Genomic DNA, 15977 nt, shown 5'->3' on the forward strand with positions numbered 1-15977 from the left:
AAAAAAGGGAAATACATCCACCATCCCCCTTGTGATATTTTATTATAAATAGACAACTGAGGATAACATAATTGAAACACTTTTGATTCCTTGGTTGACCAGGTTATGACACAAATTGGTCACGAAAGAAAGAAAAAGGTTAGTAGACATAATTTTAGCTTTCTGAGCTATTTCGTGAAATAAACGTGTAAAATTAGTGCCTTGTACTGCACTTCCTCTTGACTCGATACTGAAAGAGCAACAAAAGAGCAAGGTTAAAAACTCACACTCACAGAAACGTCTGCAACCCTTAAACTACTGGTAAAATGGGGAAATAAATGAAGTTAAAATAATTAATACACTTTATGAATCATTTTAAGCACATTTAGTTACTTTAACACAACAGTTTCATGTTAGTGTAGGAAATGAAACAATTGTGCTAAAGTAATTAAATATGCTTAAGTAGTCGCAAAAGATGCATGAATTTTTATTTTCATCCTACTTATTTTAGTGATTTAATCACATTTTGGAAATTTTTATTTAATTGACACTAATCTGTTCATAAAAAAATACTGTTTAGGAAGTTTTCTCACAAAAATGTATTATTTCGATTAGAAAAACCCACCGGAGGCACTTTTTTAATAGTTGTCAAATCTTCGTTGAATTTAATCATCCAACTTTTAATTTAAAATCATTTAGGTTTCTGGTGCCATAAATATGAGGTGGCATAAAGCCAGTTTTCAAACGCTCACTATGCCTACATCATGCCACCTGGGAGCTGGGGGGGTGGGTTGGTGTATGGGGGACGACATCACCATGCATAGTGAGAACCATGCTTATAAAAATCTTACCACTCACTATAGGAGAACTACACAATAGAATGCATTTCAGGGTCACCAAATGATACTATCAGACCCTTTCTGCATGCCAGTCGGTTCATCAGGGTGATAATTTCTGCAAAGTCACTCTTCTGTTGCACCATTACAAAAAAGAACACTCCGTCTGCTAAATGCAACTGGAACTTTAACCTAAAAATACGTGGCTTGGTCACAGCTTTTTAGTATTAATAAATAGGTTATGGTGGCGGAAGGTGCAAATGCATAACACAGAAGTTCTGCAAGAACAAAAAAGGCTAACAACCCCAAAAATAGACTAACACTCAAAACACGTGCAAAGGAAATAAACATTGCGGCTGACAAATACCAAGGAAAATAGAGAGCAGCGACGTGCAAATGTCCTGCAAACACCTAAATATGCAGCTCACACAAAACACATTCCAAAGACATAAATGATGCTAACACACAAAAACACGTGCAAAGAAAAACAGTTGCAAATAAGTTGTAAGCTATCTCAGGTTAGCGGAAGTGCTCCAGACCACTGGGGGAGTCCTTCAATCCTTAGCAAATATATAAAGAGACGTCCCACCCACAAGACATCTGAAGGGATTAAAGGTGAAATATGTTTTATTTTCAGTCTATTCTTTAAAAACTGAATTTTATGTCTTTACTAAGGGTGAAATGGTCCCATTTGAGTTGATGACTGGTCACTTGAAGTACGTGAAAACTCCACCGTAGTTGGAGCAACGCTGTTAGTATAATTTTTCTTTTGCATGAATTTTAATAGTTTGTGTGTCTGTCGGATTTTTGTTGTTTGCACCTCTACGCAACTATAAGGTGAGGTTGAAAAACAACCAAAGGATAAATACGTAAAAAGCTTCAATGCTTGCTGTGGTTGTGGCATGCTGTGTTTGCACTCAGGTTTAAACAGGATGATTTAAAACATGTTGCCTTCTATTACAATCTCTGTCCACAAACTAAACCTTATAGAGCTGTGAGCTGAGATACAGAGAAGATAAGACAGGACTCAACTCTCGCTTTTATAAAGGTTAACAGTAACAGGAGGGGTAACGATACTAAGAGGGTGCTGTTTTTTTCTCACTATACTCAAATTGCGGCTTGAATTTTGTTTTTTTTTTATGTTTGTACACATCTTGTCGCACTATTAATAAGGGTTGTGCATTATAGATAAATGAAAATAAGGGTTCTATGTGTGTTTTGTCTTCCCCAGTTTGATTAAATCATCCCCCCACCCTCCTTAGGGGGTCATATTGAGGCGGTAGTGCCTTGATCACATGGCAGACCAATACAACCGTCCCAGCACAAGGTGCGAACAGGTGAAGCTCTTTTCTAAATGAATTTGTCACTAATCTAAGTCTCAATATTTAACCATTTTTGAACCTAAACATGAGATAAAGAGTTTGGGGACTCACTAGATGTGCTGGATGTACTTCCTGTCTTCCAGCTGCTTCTTTTGATTGGATGAACTGCAGGTGGGGGCGGGGCGCTCACTCTGGGTGTCGGCTCATACACGTCGCACTCTATCGTCATGTTAGACTGCCAGTACAGATTCCTCTGCAGTGGAGCCGTTATTTCATATTCTGGCAGAGAAGAGTCATACCACATCAGCAATCAGACTATGAGATAAACAGGATGTTGTCTGCGACACATAAGTAGATCATTTTATCGGCAGGGTGTAGGAATTCGACACGTTGCATCATCATACCTCTTTCTCCTACCGACTTTTCCCTCTCTTTGTGTCTTCTCGTAATGCTTTCTCGTAATTTCCTCAGATTATCCTTCAATGACAAATAAAACAAGGGGTTATTTGTTAGAAACTATTTCTTTGCTATCAGACTTGGATTTTTGTGGCTGATCCTTTACCTGCTGATAGCGCAGAGAGTTGGCCCTGCGCTCGTGGTCCAACTGCCAAGCTTTGAACTCCTGGACGGCCTCATCCACCGTTATCTCCCCGACTTTGACCCTCTCCTGTAGGGATATGAGCTGCCTCTGCCCAGGGGTCTTCATTCCACCATAGGGATCATATGTAGATGATGGAGCTTCGCTCACGGGTCGAGCTAATTAAAAACAGAACAGGGTGGAGGAATAAGTTAATCTCCTCCATGTTTGAATTGTCAGTTTGTCACAGGGCAACACAGAAACATACGTGAAAGGCTATAACCACATGAAAACATTCATACTTGAAGGCACTTTGGCAGGGAAAATTCATGCATGAACAAGGAAGACACGTAAACTCCATGTAGAGTTTTCATTTAGCTTTTTCTTGGTGAAAAATAAACAATCAATTCAGAGATTGACCTGCTGCTGCATTTCAGAGATCTGGATTAATGGTTGCATCAATTACAATAGTGTTGCGCCGATGCCATTTTTTGGCCCCAATACCAATACGCGATACCTGGCTGTGCAGTATCGGCCGATACCGATACGATAATAATGTACAATAATTGCCATCATGGCTTTGTCAAGCTGCTGCATACCTTTGTGAAGAAGGAAAAAATCTGATACAAAGGGAATCCAGTAGAACTTTTTATTGCCTACCTGGAAGGGGGGACAATAGTTGAATAAACTTTTGGCTCTCAAAATGGTATCGGTGCCCTATTTGTTGGTACTCGCCAGTACCGATACCACCATTTTAGGGCAGTATCGGGGCCCCGTCCGATACTGGTATTGGTATCGGTGCAACACTAATTACAAAATTGATCATGACACTACCACTACCATTTCTCTTTGCTTTGGTCAACTGAGATTGAGACGTTCTGGGTTCTGTTCTGACATACTGGTTGAAAGTCAAATATGTTCTTGAGGTAATTTGAGTTGAGGTTTGCAATTCTTTTAAGACATGACTTGGGCCTTTAAGTCCTAATGGAGCTTATAGTTAGAGTGGCTCAGGTTATCCAGAGCTATCTCTATAGTAATGCTGCTATAGTCTTAGACTGCTGGAGGACATTGGGACCACTTTACATCTTTCTGCTTCATTCTTAGCCTAGTCAACTAGCCCCAAACGCCAGCGGCCAAAATCTTTTTTGCCTGCGAGTTGGTCTAGCCTGGATAAATACCCCAGACCCTAGAACTGGCGGGCCAATCACAACGCAGAGATGTGTTTTGAATTTCTGGATGCAAGCGGGCAGTTTTGAGGGCTGCGCAATGCTGGAGAAAGCACAACAAAGAAGATGGCAACAATTATTGAACAGTTCTCATTTGACTCAACTTTTGAATCAGTTTTGAAAGGATTAGACATGGGGATTTTGATGAAGCGTGAGCAGGAAGAGGCTCTACACTCATTCATTTTTAACAAGGACGTATTCACAGTTTTACCGACAGGCTGTTTGTTTACACTCCCCCACCAGCTTTCTGTCACGCTTACTACGTCACAGTCAGTTGCGCTCATTGGTCAGAGCGTTGGCCAATAGGCACAGACATGGTTTGAAAAACAAGAGGTTGTTCTTTTCAACAATCTTCCGATGTGTCATTCATCGGGGCCAGACTAAATTACACATTTAATCTCACATTTAGTCGGGTTTATCAGGCTACTTCATTCGCAGCATTCCTTATTTCAATCTCTAACTTTATGCTCTCTCTGCATTTTCTCATCATATTAGCTTCGTCTGGTCCGTTCCAGTTTGCTTGAGTCTCCATCCTGGAGAGAAATATCAGCTGTGCTACTGCCTTCAAAACCTTCAGTTATAGATGATAGATTAGGGCCTGTTTTTTTACTGCTTAGTCCTGTTTCTCTCTTGGAGATAGCTATGGGCTCAGCTTTCATTGTAACTAACTGCTTGTGCTTTCTTTTCCCACTCCACTGTTGCTGCATGAATTACTAGCTTTAGGGATTGCTGAGTTAACAACACTGTGCAAGCGAGTATCTACAGTACTATCGCCACATGCTCGTCCAGGAGGGCCGAATCGTACAAAGTCAATGACTGAATGCAATCAGCTAGTTTCCCTTAGATTTATCGATCTGGCTGTATGATCTGATTGAATTGTATTTTTAAAATGACTTGAGATAGAAATAAACCGAATTGAAATGAATTATGTTCTGCATTCTGTTTTCATGGATATTTGCTGGAATCCCGGAGTCTTAGAAAAGGATTTTGTTACATGCTTTCATCTGTTGTCAGTGACTTGCTTTCGGTTTTTAAGCCTACTTCGTGTTGTCAGACAGGTTCTATTTAGTTGATTTCGGGCTTAGCAAGCAAAACCAAAATGAAATACTTAATATTTCATGAAGTATCTGTGATTAGATACTTCATGAAGTATTAAGAGGCAATTATATTTCTATTTTTGTCTAATAAATTGTCAATGGCTTAGAATTTTTTAAAGTAAGCTAACGTGGAACGGACTTATTCTAAAAAAGTTAATAAAAAACATGATCTGGATGACTGAGAGTCTTCACAAGCATGTAGAACAGAGTCAAAAATCTGTTATCCCATTTTCCATAGTCTCTTTGGTAATAATAATAATTTGATTAATTGTAATTCAATTAATACTAATGAAACCCCATAGCTGTGAATCAATTAAGCTAAGATTCAAAGTTTAAAATGAAAGGAGACAGGATGCAGGACCAGCAGGTGTAGATCATCCTCTATCTCTTTGGCAAAGTTTGGCCAAAATTAAAAGTTCAATGGTTTTATTTTTAGGTGAAATTGAATTACAGACTTGCCAACAACCACAGAGCTGGTTGTGGGCTCAGAGTGATGGTTTCTGGGGTTGGGGTACAAGCAGAAACACAACAAAAGGTTGAGAGATGTTTGGTTGATAAGGCAGAATAAGTTGTGTTTGTGTCTGAAGCAAAGAGAAGAACTAAGCAGGGCAGTGCTTCATTAATTATCATTAATTGTCTGTTAAATTCTACTAGGATGTATGACTTTTGCCCCTGAATAAAGTTGAATATAACAAATATATTGTGGTATTTTTATTAATTCTGCTAAAAAGCATGACATAGTAACACTGCTTTATAAATATTATAGAGATCAAATGCATTTTTTATATTGTAAACACAGTTGGAAAGGACTGAATAAATACAGTTCCTTCAAATATAGACGTTTATTAGTCTTTTTTGTGGAAATATCATGGATTACGTGCTGTAATTTTTAGGCCAACAATACAATAACAGCGATATGATTATTATTTCTATGCTGCAGCAGCATCTTATGACTGTTTCTCAAAGGAAAGTTGAGCCAAACAACAATGAAAAAAACACCAAACCTATAAAAGCTCGATGTAGAGGCCTCAGTGTTTTAATATTAATGCTCAAGAAAGCTGACCAAACAGAGTAACAAAATGAAGAAACAAAAAATAGCCTACAAAACTGAAAATGACAGCTATTAAATGCTGAAATCAGCAGAGCAATGATCCCAAGCACAGCGGAAAAACCTATGATTTATGGGGAGTGGTGGCCTAGCGGTAAGAGCTCCGACTCTGATGTTCTCTGGGTCTCAGAGCAAGACCCTTAACCCCTGATTGCTCCCCGGGCGCCCCACGATGGCAGCCCACTGTTCCCCAAGGGGATGGGTTAAATGCAGAGGTCAATTTTTCCAATGTGAGATCAATAAATGTACTAAAAGGCCAAAAGAGAATAAAATTAAAGTTTGGCAGTAAAAGTCCAGATCCTAAACCGATTTAATCGTAATTATTAAATACATCAACAAATACCTGGAAACCTAAGTTTAGCGAGTTAAAAAATGAGGTTCAATTCAGTTCAATTCAGTTTATTTCTATAGCTGAAGAGAGCACATCCACTCAGTCACGGTCAGAGAAACAGGACTACACTGGTGGGTTAGAGTATTTAAATTATTTTATCAACACTTTTTTTGCAAGGGTATTAACTTTAGTTAAATTAGCTCCGTCTTTATCAAATATTTGTGTTTTTCTCGTGTTTTCCACAAAGATTCAGCAAACTTTCTAGACTCATGGGTACATTTTTTTTCTCAAATCTAAAAATCAAGCAGGCAACAGATAAGAGCGCATTTTGAATCACAGAGGATCAATCAGGACCTTGATTTGAATAAAACAGCTCAGTAAAGTGATTAGAGAAGATTATTACAGCAAGATGCTCTCTAAAACGCAAAGGTTTCAAAGTTTAATTATTTTTTACCTGCAGGATATTCACTCCCCATGGTATTTACCTGGGATGTCCTTCGATCTGAAAATACTGTAAGGAAGATACAGTACATTAAAGTTAGGTAGTAGTTTTTTTAGAGCAACAAACTGCTTTAAAATATTGAACAAAGAAAACCTTAAAACACAGACCTTTGGAGATGTAGGTGGCAGGTCTTTCAGGTCTTTCAGGTTCCCGCTCAGCCTGTGGTCTGGGGATGGGGGCCGGGGGGCGGTTCACCACTGCTGGAGTATAAGTGCTGACTATGTCCACCGTATCATAAATATCCTCCCGACAGATGTTGTACGGATCCTCCTCCTCCTCGACTTCATCAAAGTTGTTGCGTTCGTTGGGTTCATGGTCCTCCGTCCTGTGATGGTTGACTGGCTCCTCAGCAGCTTGAGGTTTAGCTGTTAAATCAGAAACTTTCAGCCGCATGTTTGGTGATTCAGGATGATCAATCGCAGGTTAATAGCTGGATGTACCTTCGAAAAACTTCCTGAGCATGGCCTCTTCAGGATTCTCATCAACGGCAGTCATCACCTCATCTGCAACAAACATTTAAGATCAGTTCCATCAGTAGCCGTCTGAAGGGTTTATCTTTGGAATCAGAGCAGAGATCTAAACTTACATAAGTCTTCTGCACAATTTGGGTCAATGTCGAGCATCGACTCATAAATATCCTCAGAGCAAACAGATAACTTAATCATCATATCTTGAGAAGAATTCGTCATGGGCTCGTATATCTCTACGTCTTCATCCAAGGTTTCTATTATGTGAGACTGGAGCATGTCTGCTGTCTCCTGAGGGAGTCCAGAAAGAAGGTTTTACAAACGTATTCCAATCTATAATGTTAAATCTATAATGTTCCCTTCGGAGAACTTACAACGAATTCATCCATGAATTGTCTGAGATCTTGGAAGCCGCTCTTCTCTGCTAGTTTGTTTGGGTAGTCTCCATGTTTGTTCATCACGCTGTAGGCCTGCAGAGCCCCAGGGCAGCGAAGCAGAATACTGGTGAGCTTCTTCAAACCGTATTTAGCAGAAAAGTGGAGCAAAGTGGGAAGCTCTTCATCGCGTTGATCTGAAAAAAAACAAAAACAATCAAACACCTTTCTATCTTTGTTAATTTTAATCAATCAATCAAATGTTTTCTTAATACACTGGAAGAAATTGATATCTAGATAGGTAATTTTTTTCTTAGGATAAGTGCATTTCTTCTTGAATTGAGGAGGTAAACGAGAAATGTTGCCAACTAAACAAGACAATTTTCAATTGGATTGTCTTATTTCAAGTACAAGTTATCAAATTATCTTATTTTAAGAGTAAAAATGCTCATTCCATTGGCAAACTACCTCCTTTACCTACTTAAATTAAGGGTAAATACACTTAATTTACAAATTGTTTACTTATTTCTAGATCGTTTTTCCAGTGTAAATATTGATTCTTTTTCACTTTATGGGCTCTTTGGACTTCCATAGAACAGGCTGACATCAGTTCATTACTTTCTGTTGCTATAGTTACCTCGTAATTGAACAGGTTCATGTTATATTTTCATTATTTGTTGTCAAATATAATTTTATTAAAAGCAGTTTTTCTTTTTTTCTTTTATTGTTATTATTATTATTCTTTTTTTATTTATATTCTTTTTTATTTATTTATTTATTTTTAATCATAAAAGCAGTTTTTAAAGCTTGATTTCATTACCCTTTAAATTAAGCTCACCTCCCACAGGAGAAGATTGAAATAAAACCTAATTTTTGAAAGTAAGGTGTATCATTTTTCTCTTTTTGTTAGAATAGAAAATAATAGAATAGAATAGAATTGAATAGAAGAGAATAGAAGAGAATAGAAAATCCCTTTATTGTCCCACAATGGGGAATTTCTGGTGTTTACAGCAGCAAAAAATTATAGAAAAAATGGTCACACAAATGTAGACATTAGAAAAATGTATAAGAATAGCATAATAGAGAAGAGTTAAAAGATAAACAATAAAATACTGTTGTGTAAAGAGTTTTAACATTATTAAATAGAATAAAACTTATTAGGAAACTGATTGAATTCGGTAGGAATAAAAAGTCAGAGATGAGATTTTTAGGCCACGTCGCCCGGCCCTGTTAAATCCTCAAACGGCCATGTTAACGTCAAACAGAAAGCATGAGCAGAAGAGTTTGCATGTTCTAAAAGTGTCCAAACAAGAAACTTCACATCAGCTCTATTCTCAGAGTTTTATCAAAAACAGATCTGTCACAAAAATAGAGGTAATGGTGCTTCACTACATCAGAACAGTTTTTATGCCTAAATGATGAATGATGCACAAATTTATATCAAATTCTGCTCATAAAGGTTTAGAAAGATTAGAGAAAACAGCCTTGGACTTTCAAAGACCAGCAACATTTGAGAAACTCTGGTTACATAAAACAAGGCATGGATGTCACCAAGATGAAGATAAATCTTTTTTTGGGTCACACAGTTTTCAAAATGTTTTCTCTAATCTAAAATCTATCCAAAATGAATTTAAAATACTCTTGGTACTTTTAGTCATTTCAGTAAACGATGTAGGAATGAAGGTTTAGGCGCGTTCGATCCTGTCTGCTGCTACGGTGGGGCCGAGGAGGAAGTTCACAGTCGGCGCTCTATGATAGAAACCTAATACTGTTCCCGTCTATTAACTCAAAGTACAGTAACTGGGGGAGAGTCAAGGACGGCTCTGCACAGTGTGTGTTTTACAGTGTTATCTCAGTCAGTCATTTTGTTCTTATCGGAAGGACTAAGTTATATGAGCGAAACTCTTTATCTTCTTTTATAGTCTCCATCATTAAAAGTTCCATATCATGTATGCAATGCAATGCTTCCAGTAAAGAGTCCCCTGTTAAAGTTTTGAAAGGTGTAATCTGGAAAGCTTCTATCACTTCTGGTCCTGCTGCGTTATTGCAGATGAAACAGCAACCACTGCATTAACTCTTCAGTGAATTACTTTGAAAGTCTATATTTCAAGGCAACAGTGTTGTTGCACTGCAAAAACCATCTAGAAAAAAGAAAAAAATTAATAAAAAAAAGGGAATTAACCCTAAAGTTAAGAAGGAAAAAAAAATTGCCAAACAAAAGAACAATCCCAACCCTAAAAATAAAAAAATAAAAAAAAATCAACTGAAAAAAAAAAAAGCAATTGTTTTTTTCTTATTTTAAATGTAAATTGTCTTGTTCCATTGGCAAGATGTCTCACTTATCTCCTCAATTCAAGAAAAAATTCACTTAATTTAAGCAAAAATGACTCATAGATTTCCATTTTTTGCAGTGTGGAATCCAGGAAAAGACCTTATTACCTTTGTAACATTAAAAAAATATGGATATTTGATGGCGAAAATGTATGTCAATGTAACAAGAAACGCCAACTTGCCCGAATATATTAAGAAAAATAACAAATGCTTCTATAAGAGATTCATTAAATACACTCTGAGAGTGAAAGAAACACATTTTGTTTGGTTCAACATAACCTTAAAGGAATTCATGCTGGTACTGACACATTTTTCAGTTTAAAAACCTAAATAAAATTGTTAACTAGGCTTATTAACTTTTTAACTTTTCAATTAGCTTTTTACTTTCTTTTTCTTAACTTGTACAGTAGGTAATATGTCATTCAAGGGCTTATCTAATTGGTGAAATGCTAAAAAAAGATGTGCAGCCATGAAGCAGTATCTTTGCTCTACCGCTTGATATAGATCTTGTGCTTCTAGACCTCACTAAGGGGCAGGGGGGACTCTATTTGTAAGGGGTATGCAAGTGATCGAAAACGCTAGCTTGCCCTATGAAGGAGTAATGAAGTTTGAACAACGTCTTGTTCGAACAAACTTCTGCTTGATGGCAGAGCGGGAGATGTGTGTGCAAAAATGGGTACAGAAAAACAAGCTGATTGTGCAACCATTTTTTCTCACATTCATACTTCTCCTCTGTAGCACGAATATCTGCAAAAATAGGGAATCACCTAAAAAAAAAAAAAAACAACAACCAAGAAATCAGAAAGCTACACTCACACGCTGACATGTTTTCTTCTTCGATCTGTTTGACTCCAAAAAGCTGCAGCCCGGATGCTGGCATTTTGGATTTTAACGAGTCTGTCAGTAAAGTATCCACTGATTCAGTTGAATTGCAGGTCCAATCAAAGGCCTGGAAGGAAATCTTAGTTATAAACAAACCTAAAAGAGCAGAAAAATAAATAAAAGCAAAGAAAAGAATGGTCGGGTATGCTTTACCTGGCAGATAAAGTTCACAGGATCGGCAACCTCTGTAAGATAGCGACTAACTTCTCCCATGCTGGTGTAATATGTGACCGGGCTCAGGCTGACATCTGAGCCATCAGCGTGCAAAGTGAGCAAAGTCACTCCAGCAGGCATTTCTATGCAGAACAATCAAAAACAGATTAGTGATGAATTTTAAAAGCCTTGCACTGAGCAGTAAAAGCTCTTCCTGCAGAAACTCGCCTGGTGCAGGGACACTTATGGTGAATTCATTCTCCAAAGAGGCCAGAACCCTTTTAGAAGAATCTGAGTCTTCAGTTGAGAACTCTACTTCCAGATCAGAACCAGAACCAATTCTGCTTTTAAAAATGATATAAAGCGTCTCTTGATCCTGAAGAATATAAAAAAGGACAAATATTTAACATTTGAATTGAATATCTCAGCAAATGACTGCATGTCTGCCTCATCTTTATCCAACCTCTCCATGTTCATGTAAACTTTGCAGCTGCATGTTTGCTTCAACCTTACCCCACACCGGACTCTGTTGGGCTGAACACACAGACATGTGAGCTGTGTCTCTGAGCTGATGGTTTCACTTGTTGAATTCTCCCTGCTGTCTTGCTCTTCCTCCTTTAGGAACGTTTCAGTCTGCTCCTCCGGGGCCTCCTCTTCACTTTCAGCCACCGTGGGATTTTCAGAGCAGACAGGAGAAGCTTCTGTGACGTTCAACTCTGCTGCAGGAGTTTCGTTCTGCAATATGACTTCCGCTCGTCTGCCTTGAAGTAAAAAAACAAAATAAAAATGATCCTCGAATTGATTTCATCCGATTAACACGATACCTCGCTCTGAGCATCCTCCTCATTTTAAGATTTCTAATAACATAAAAGGTAGCACGTTAGATACTGTAGAGTGATAATTTTATTGTTGAAAAAACTAATTTTTTGAGCAGAAAATGCATAATAAATTGCATCAAATTGCCAAATTTAAAACAATTGATTGATTTTTTTGGAAATTTGTAAAAACAAATTTATCTATTTCTTTGTCAGGATGTTTAGTAAAGACTAGTTTGACCAAAAAAAATTTATATTTTCATACAATCGTTTTATATTTTAGCCTTTATAGGCTTAAAATCTCAGGGTCCTTCAATCAAATTCAGTTCTTCTTGTTCATTCAATAGAAAAAAATGCTGGTTTTAACCTTTTATGTATCTTATATGAAGAGGAAACCTTACATTTGGTTTTAATCCAACTTTTTTCCCAAATATTAACAAAATTAACCCTGTAATGCCAAATGTATCATATTTGATACATACGGTTTCTGAAATGTTTTGCGTCTGACACCTTTTGCATAATTTAATGGTAAAAAACAATCAGATATACCTGATAACAGCCAGTAGAAGACTACACAAAAAATAATTTTGACTTATCGTAATAAATTAATAGTAATAGTAATAAATTATTAATATTAAACATTTATTTTTGTTTTTTCTTTTACATATTTTGTTGAAAGGCCAAATAAGGACTTCAAACCAAAAAAAAAGTAATTTTCTGTTTTGTTTTATTCTTGGATCGGGCTTTAAAGGGTTAAGTTCAATTTTTTTTTACAAGAATATTCAAGTTTTGATGCCCAAAGCTTAAATTGTTAGGTGTGGTTAATGATTAACTGTCCACATACTGTCAGCGATGGATTCCAACACGGTAGAAACATAAATGGCGGGCTCATCATCAGCATGCAGTTTTCTCCAGCTTTGCCAGTCTGCAAAGCACCCTGCAGACAAGCTGTCCTCTGAAACGCCGCAGAGCAGCGCCACCACTTTGTGTGGAGGATAAAGGAGTCTCTGGAGCGCTTCATGCAGCTCCTGGTCACAGAGAATGTCCAGGAACAATCCTGTCAGGATCACCACTATGCACTTGAAGCACTGGAAATCCTTGAAGTTATATCCATGGAGCTGGTCGGCTGAGCTCACGGCGTAGAGCAGAACCGAGTTTTTCTGGAACTGTTTGGAGGAATTCAAGATCTGCTGCAAGTACGCAGCCCACTCCTGGGCCTCCTCGGTGTGGAGAATCAGCAGCTCAAACGCAGAGGAAGACTCAGATGCTGCTGCAAAACATGAATGTATAACAGTGTGATTGATATGCAGTGAAGCGAAAGGAAAAAATTGTGCATCAGTTGGTGAAACCTAAAGGGAAAAAAACATCGATGACCAGACAGACAGTGGGGACATTATTTCCTGCAGCAGGTTGTGGAAAAAACGGCCCACAGCATTCCAGCTGCTGAATGTCAAGGTGACTGTGGGTGAGGGTCGAATGTATGAACTGTTTGAAATGTCGACGTCGAGCCAACTGGGAGTTGAGCAAACACCGTAGTGTGTCAACACTGCTCTGAGTAATTCTGTTTGACTCATTACAGCCTCTAATCGGGCCAACTTCACCTCTGCTTACTGAAACCAAACAGGAGAGCTCACCTTCACCAGAGGCGGTGGGAGCTGGCATCTGTTAGCGAGAGAGTATTACTGAATGCACTCATGTCTGCGTGTCTGCATGTGTGTGTGAGGGAAAGAGTCTTAATTAACTGCCACATGCATTTAACCACACAGGATGCAGACACGTTTGGTTCCTCTATTTTCAGCTAAGATGTTAATTCTCAATGAACGGCTGACCAAAATCCAACTCAGCAAATTAAGTAAACATTTCACACAAAAAATGAGACCGAGCAAGTAAATTATTGTTCTTACTGAGGGAAAAAATGAGCAGGAAGTGTGAGGAGATGTTTAAAATCATATTAAAGCTGATGGAAAAGTCTTCCAGTATGTGTCAGACTCACCTGACTCGGTGCTGGATATGAGTCCTTCCATGATCTTTGCTCAAAATCATCCCCAAAACGCCACCATTTCCCCTGATAAGCTCCGCTTCAGGCCGTCTCAGCTTCACTGAGGCTCCTTCACTCGTCAGCTGACACTAAACCAGCGATCACCAGCTCTGGCCCTTTGCTCAGTCATATAAATAGCAACACTTAGTTTCCTGATTTTGGTTGCTCTGCCCCACTTCCTGAAACAGTTGAAGAAGTGAGAAAATGCACCCCTTGTCACATCAGAAAGTGCAACAAGTCTCTCGTTGCCATGGCTTTATACTCTTTCATGTTAGCTCAAGATCTTTATTTAGAAGAAAAAAGAAAGTTATCTGAGAATTAACATGTCGAATTTAGGAAACGGACCTGGAGATAAAACCTCCCGTTCTGCATTGAGGGTATATTTCAGAGCAAAGCTTTGTTCGCTTTTTTTTTTAAAGTATCATCCACAAACAAACATTAATTCACCTGCTGAGCTTCTTCCTATTTTTCACTTCCTTAACAAGTTGCATTGTGTCAGGGGACTTTCATACAATCCTGATCATAGTTCAAATATGCACAGATACTTATCATCAACAGCAATGCAGATCAGAGGGTTAATGTCAAACTAAGCAATAAAAGCAGCTTTAACCACCCAGACACCTTTCTGAGCCGCTGCAGCGTGGATCATGTGACAATTAAAAGCGTGAGAGCAGCTGTGAAGCGCTGCATGGAGAAAGCAACTTCATTCAGCGGAGACAGTTTAGTGGTAAACCAGAGAGAAATAAGTTATTATTGATTATTAATTAGCTTTACAGCTAATTGGGATTCAGAAATACAGTGTTAACAGAAAACAAAATGATTAATTGAACTTATTATGATGAAAAATGTGATGTTTTGTTCTGGGCATCATAGGAAAGTGGCGGTTGTCCACTAGAGAGTCATTAACGCCTATTTCAAGAAATGGAGCCTAGGCAGAAGTTCAACTGAAGATTTCGCCTCCGCCACGGGTTCATCTTAAAAGGACCCCAATCGATATCTCAGTCGGGAGGCGGCGATCGCGCTCTATCACCTGCAGCATCGTAGCTAAAGCTTCATCAGAGCGTCCTTCCTCCCGGACTCTTACTGCATTCCCTGTTTCATCTCAACCGGTCCGGCAGAAGGCCGCCATGTTGAGCCAAGTTCTGCCAGAGGTTTCTTCCCAAAGGGGAGTTTTTCCTCTCCACTGTCGCTTCATGATTGCTCATCATGGACAGGTTCTCTCAACCTGCGTTATCCAAGCTGGACTTCCATCTTCCAGGTCCCTGAGTAAAGCTCTACACTGCAAAAACCATCTAGAAATAAGTACAACATTTCTTAAAATAAGTGTATTTACCTTTAATTTTAGTAGGTTAATAAGACGATTTGCCAATGGAATCAGTATTTCTACTCCTAAAATAAGACAATTAGATAATATTCACTTGAAATAAGACAAAGCAATTGTTTTCTTCTTATTTTAAATGTAAATTGTCTTGTTCCATTGGCAAAGTGTCTCACTTATCTCTTCAAAACAAGACAAAATTCACTCAATTTTAGCAAATATAACTCATACAGTTTTCCATTTTTTGCAGTGTACTATCAGCTCACGCAGTCCACTGGATCTCTCCATAAAGCTCAAGCAGACCGTCTCACCAGCTCAGCAGTCTACAGACTGACCAACTTCATCTATCTCCACTCCAACACCAGTTTAGACTTAGACAGATTTATTTGTCATTTTGTTTACACTACTGTAAAACAAAAATAAGTTTTTTTTGGAACAGCTCTTTGGACAATTTAATCTTTTTTTAAAGTGCAGCTTTGAAAAATAGTAAAAATATATATATAAAAACAGTAATATAAACATATAACTGTACATTTAAAGTTCTAACATTTTTTTTTCATACCTTGGGGGAAACATCCCTATTATTTACTCCTTTTTATGCATATCAAAGCAGATTCTGCG

General features: G+C 38.1%; 1 protein-coding gene across 2 annotated transcripts in view; it reads right to left on the reverse strand.

Moving 5' to 3' along the window:
* The window catches only part of pik3ap1 (phosphoinositide-3-kinase adaptor protein 1), a 30434-nt gene extending 16287 nt beyond the window's left edge, over positions 1-14147 (reverse strand). The window contains exons 1-14 of one of the 2 annotated variants that reach the window (XM_015380191.1): positions 13994-14147; positions 12845-13267; positions 11699-11946; positions 11414-11561; positions 11186-11328; positions 10967-11099; positions 7820-8016; positions 7565-7736; positions 7419-7481; positions 7086-7343; positions 6931-6987; positions 2700-2893; positions 2542-2614; positions 2249-2416 (exon numbers count right to left, since the gene is read on the reverse strand). In XM_015380191.1, the coding sequence (XP_015235677.1) occupies positions 2249-2416; positions 2542-2614; positions 2700-2893; positions 6931-6987; positions 7086-7343; positions 7419-7481; positions 7565-7736; positions 7820-8016; positions 10967-11099; positions 11186-11328; positions 11414-11561; positions 11699-11946; positions 12845-13267; positions 13994-14024 (2308 nt within the window). In that variant the 5' untranslated portion in view covers positions 14025-14147. Of the gene's footprint in view, positions 1-2248; positions 2417-2541; positions 2615-2699; positions 2894-6930; positions 6988-7085; positions 7344-7418; positions 7482-7564; positions 7737-7819; positions 8017-10966; positions 11100-11185; positions 11329-11413; positions 11562-11698; positions 11947-12844; positions 13271-13993 lie in introns of both variants that reach the window. The other variant, XM_015380182.1, reaches the window with a different exon arrangement.
* Between the last annotated feature and the right edge of the window lie 1830 nt (positions 14148-15977).

The sequence above is a fragment of the Cyprinodon variegatus genome, unplaced genomic scaffold (genome assembly GCF_000732505.1).
Source record: "Cyprinodon variegatus isolate N-32 unplaced genomic scaffold, C_variegatus-1.0 Scaffold11, whole genome shotgun sequence".
Lineage (NCBI taxonomy): Eukaryota > Metazoa > Chordata > Actinopteri > Cyprinodontiformes > Cyprinodontidae > Cyprinodon > Cyprinodon variegatus.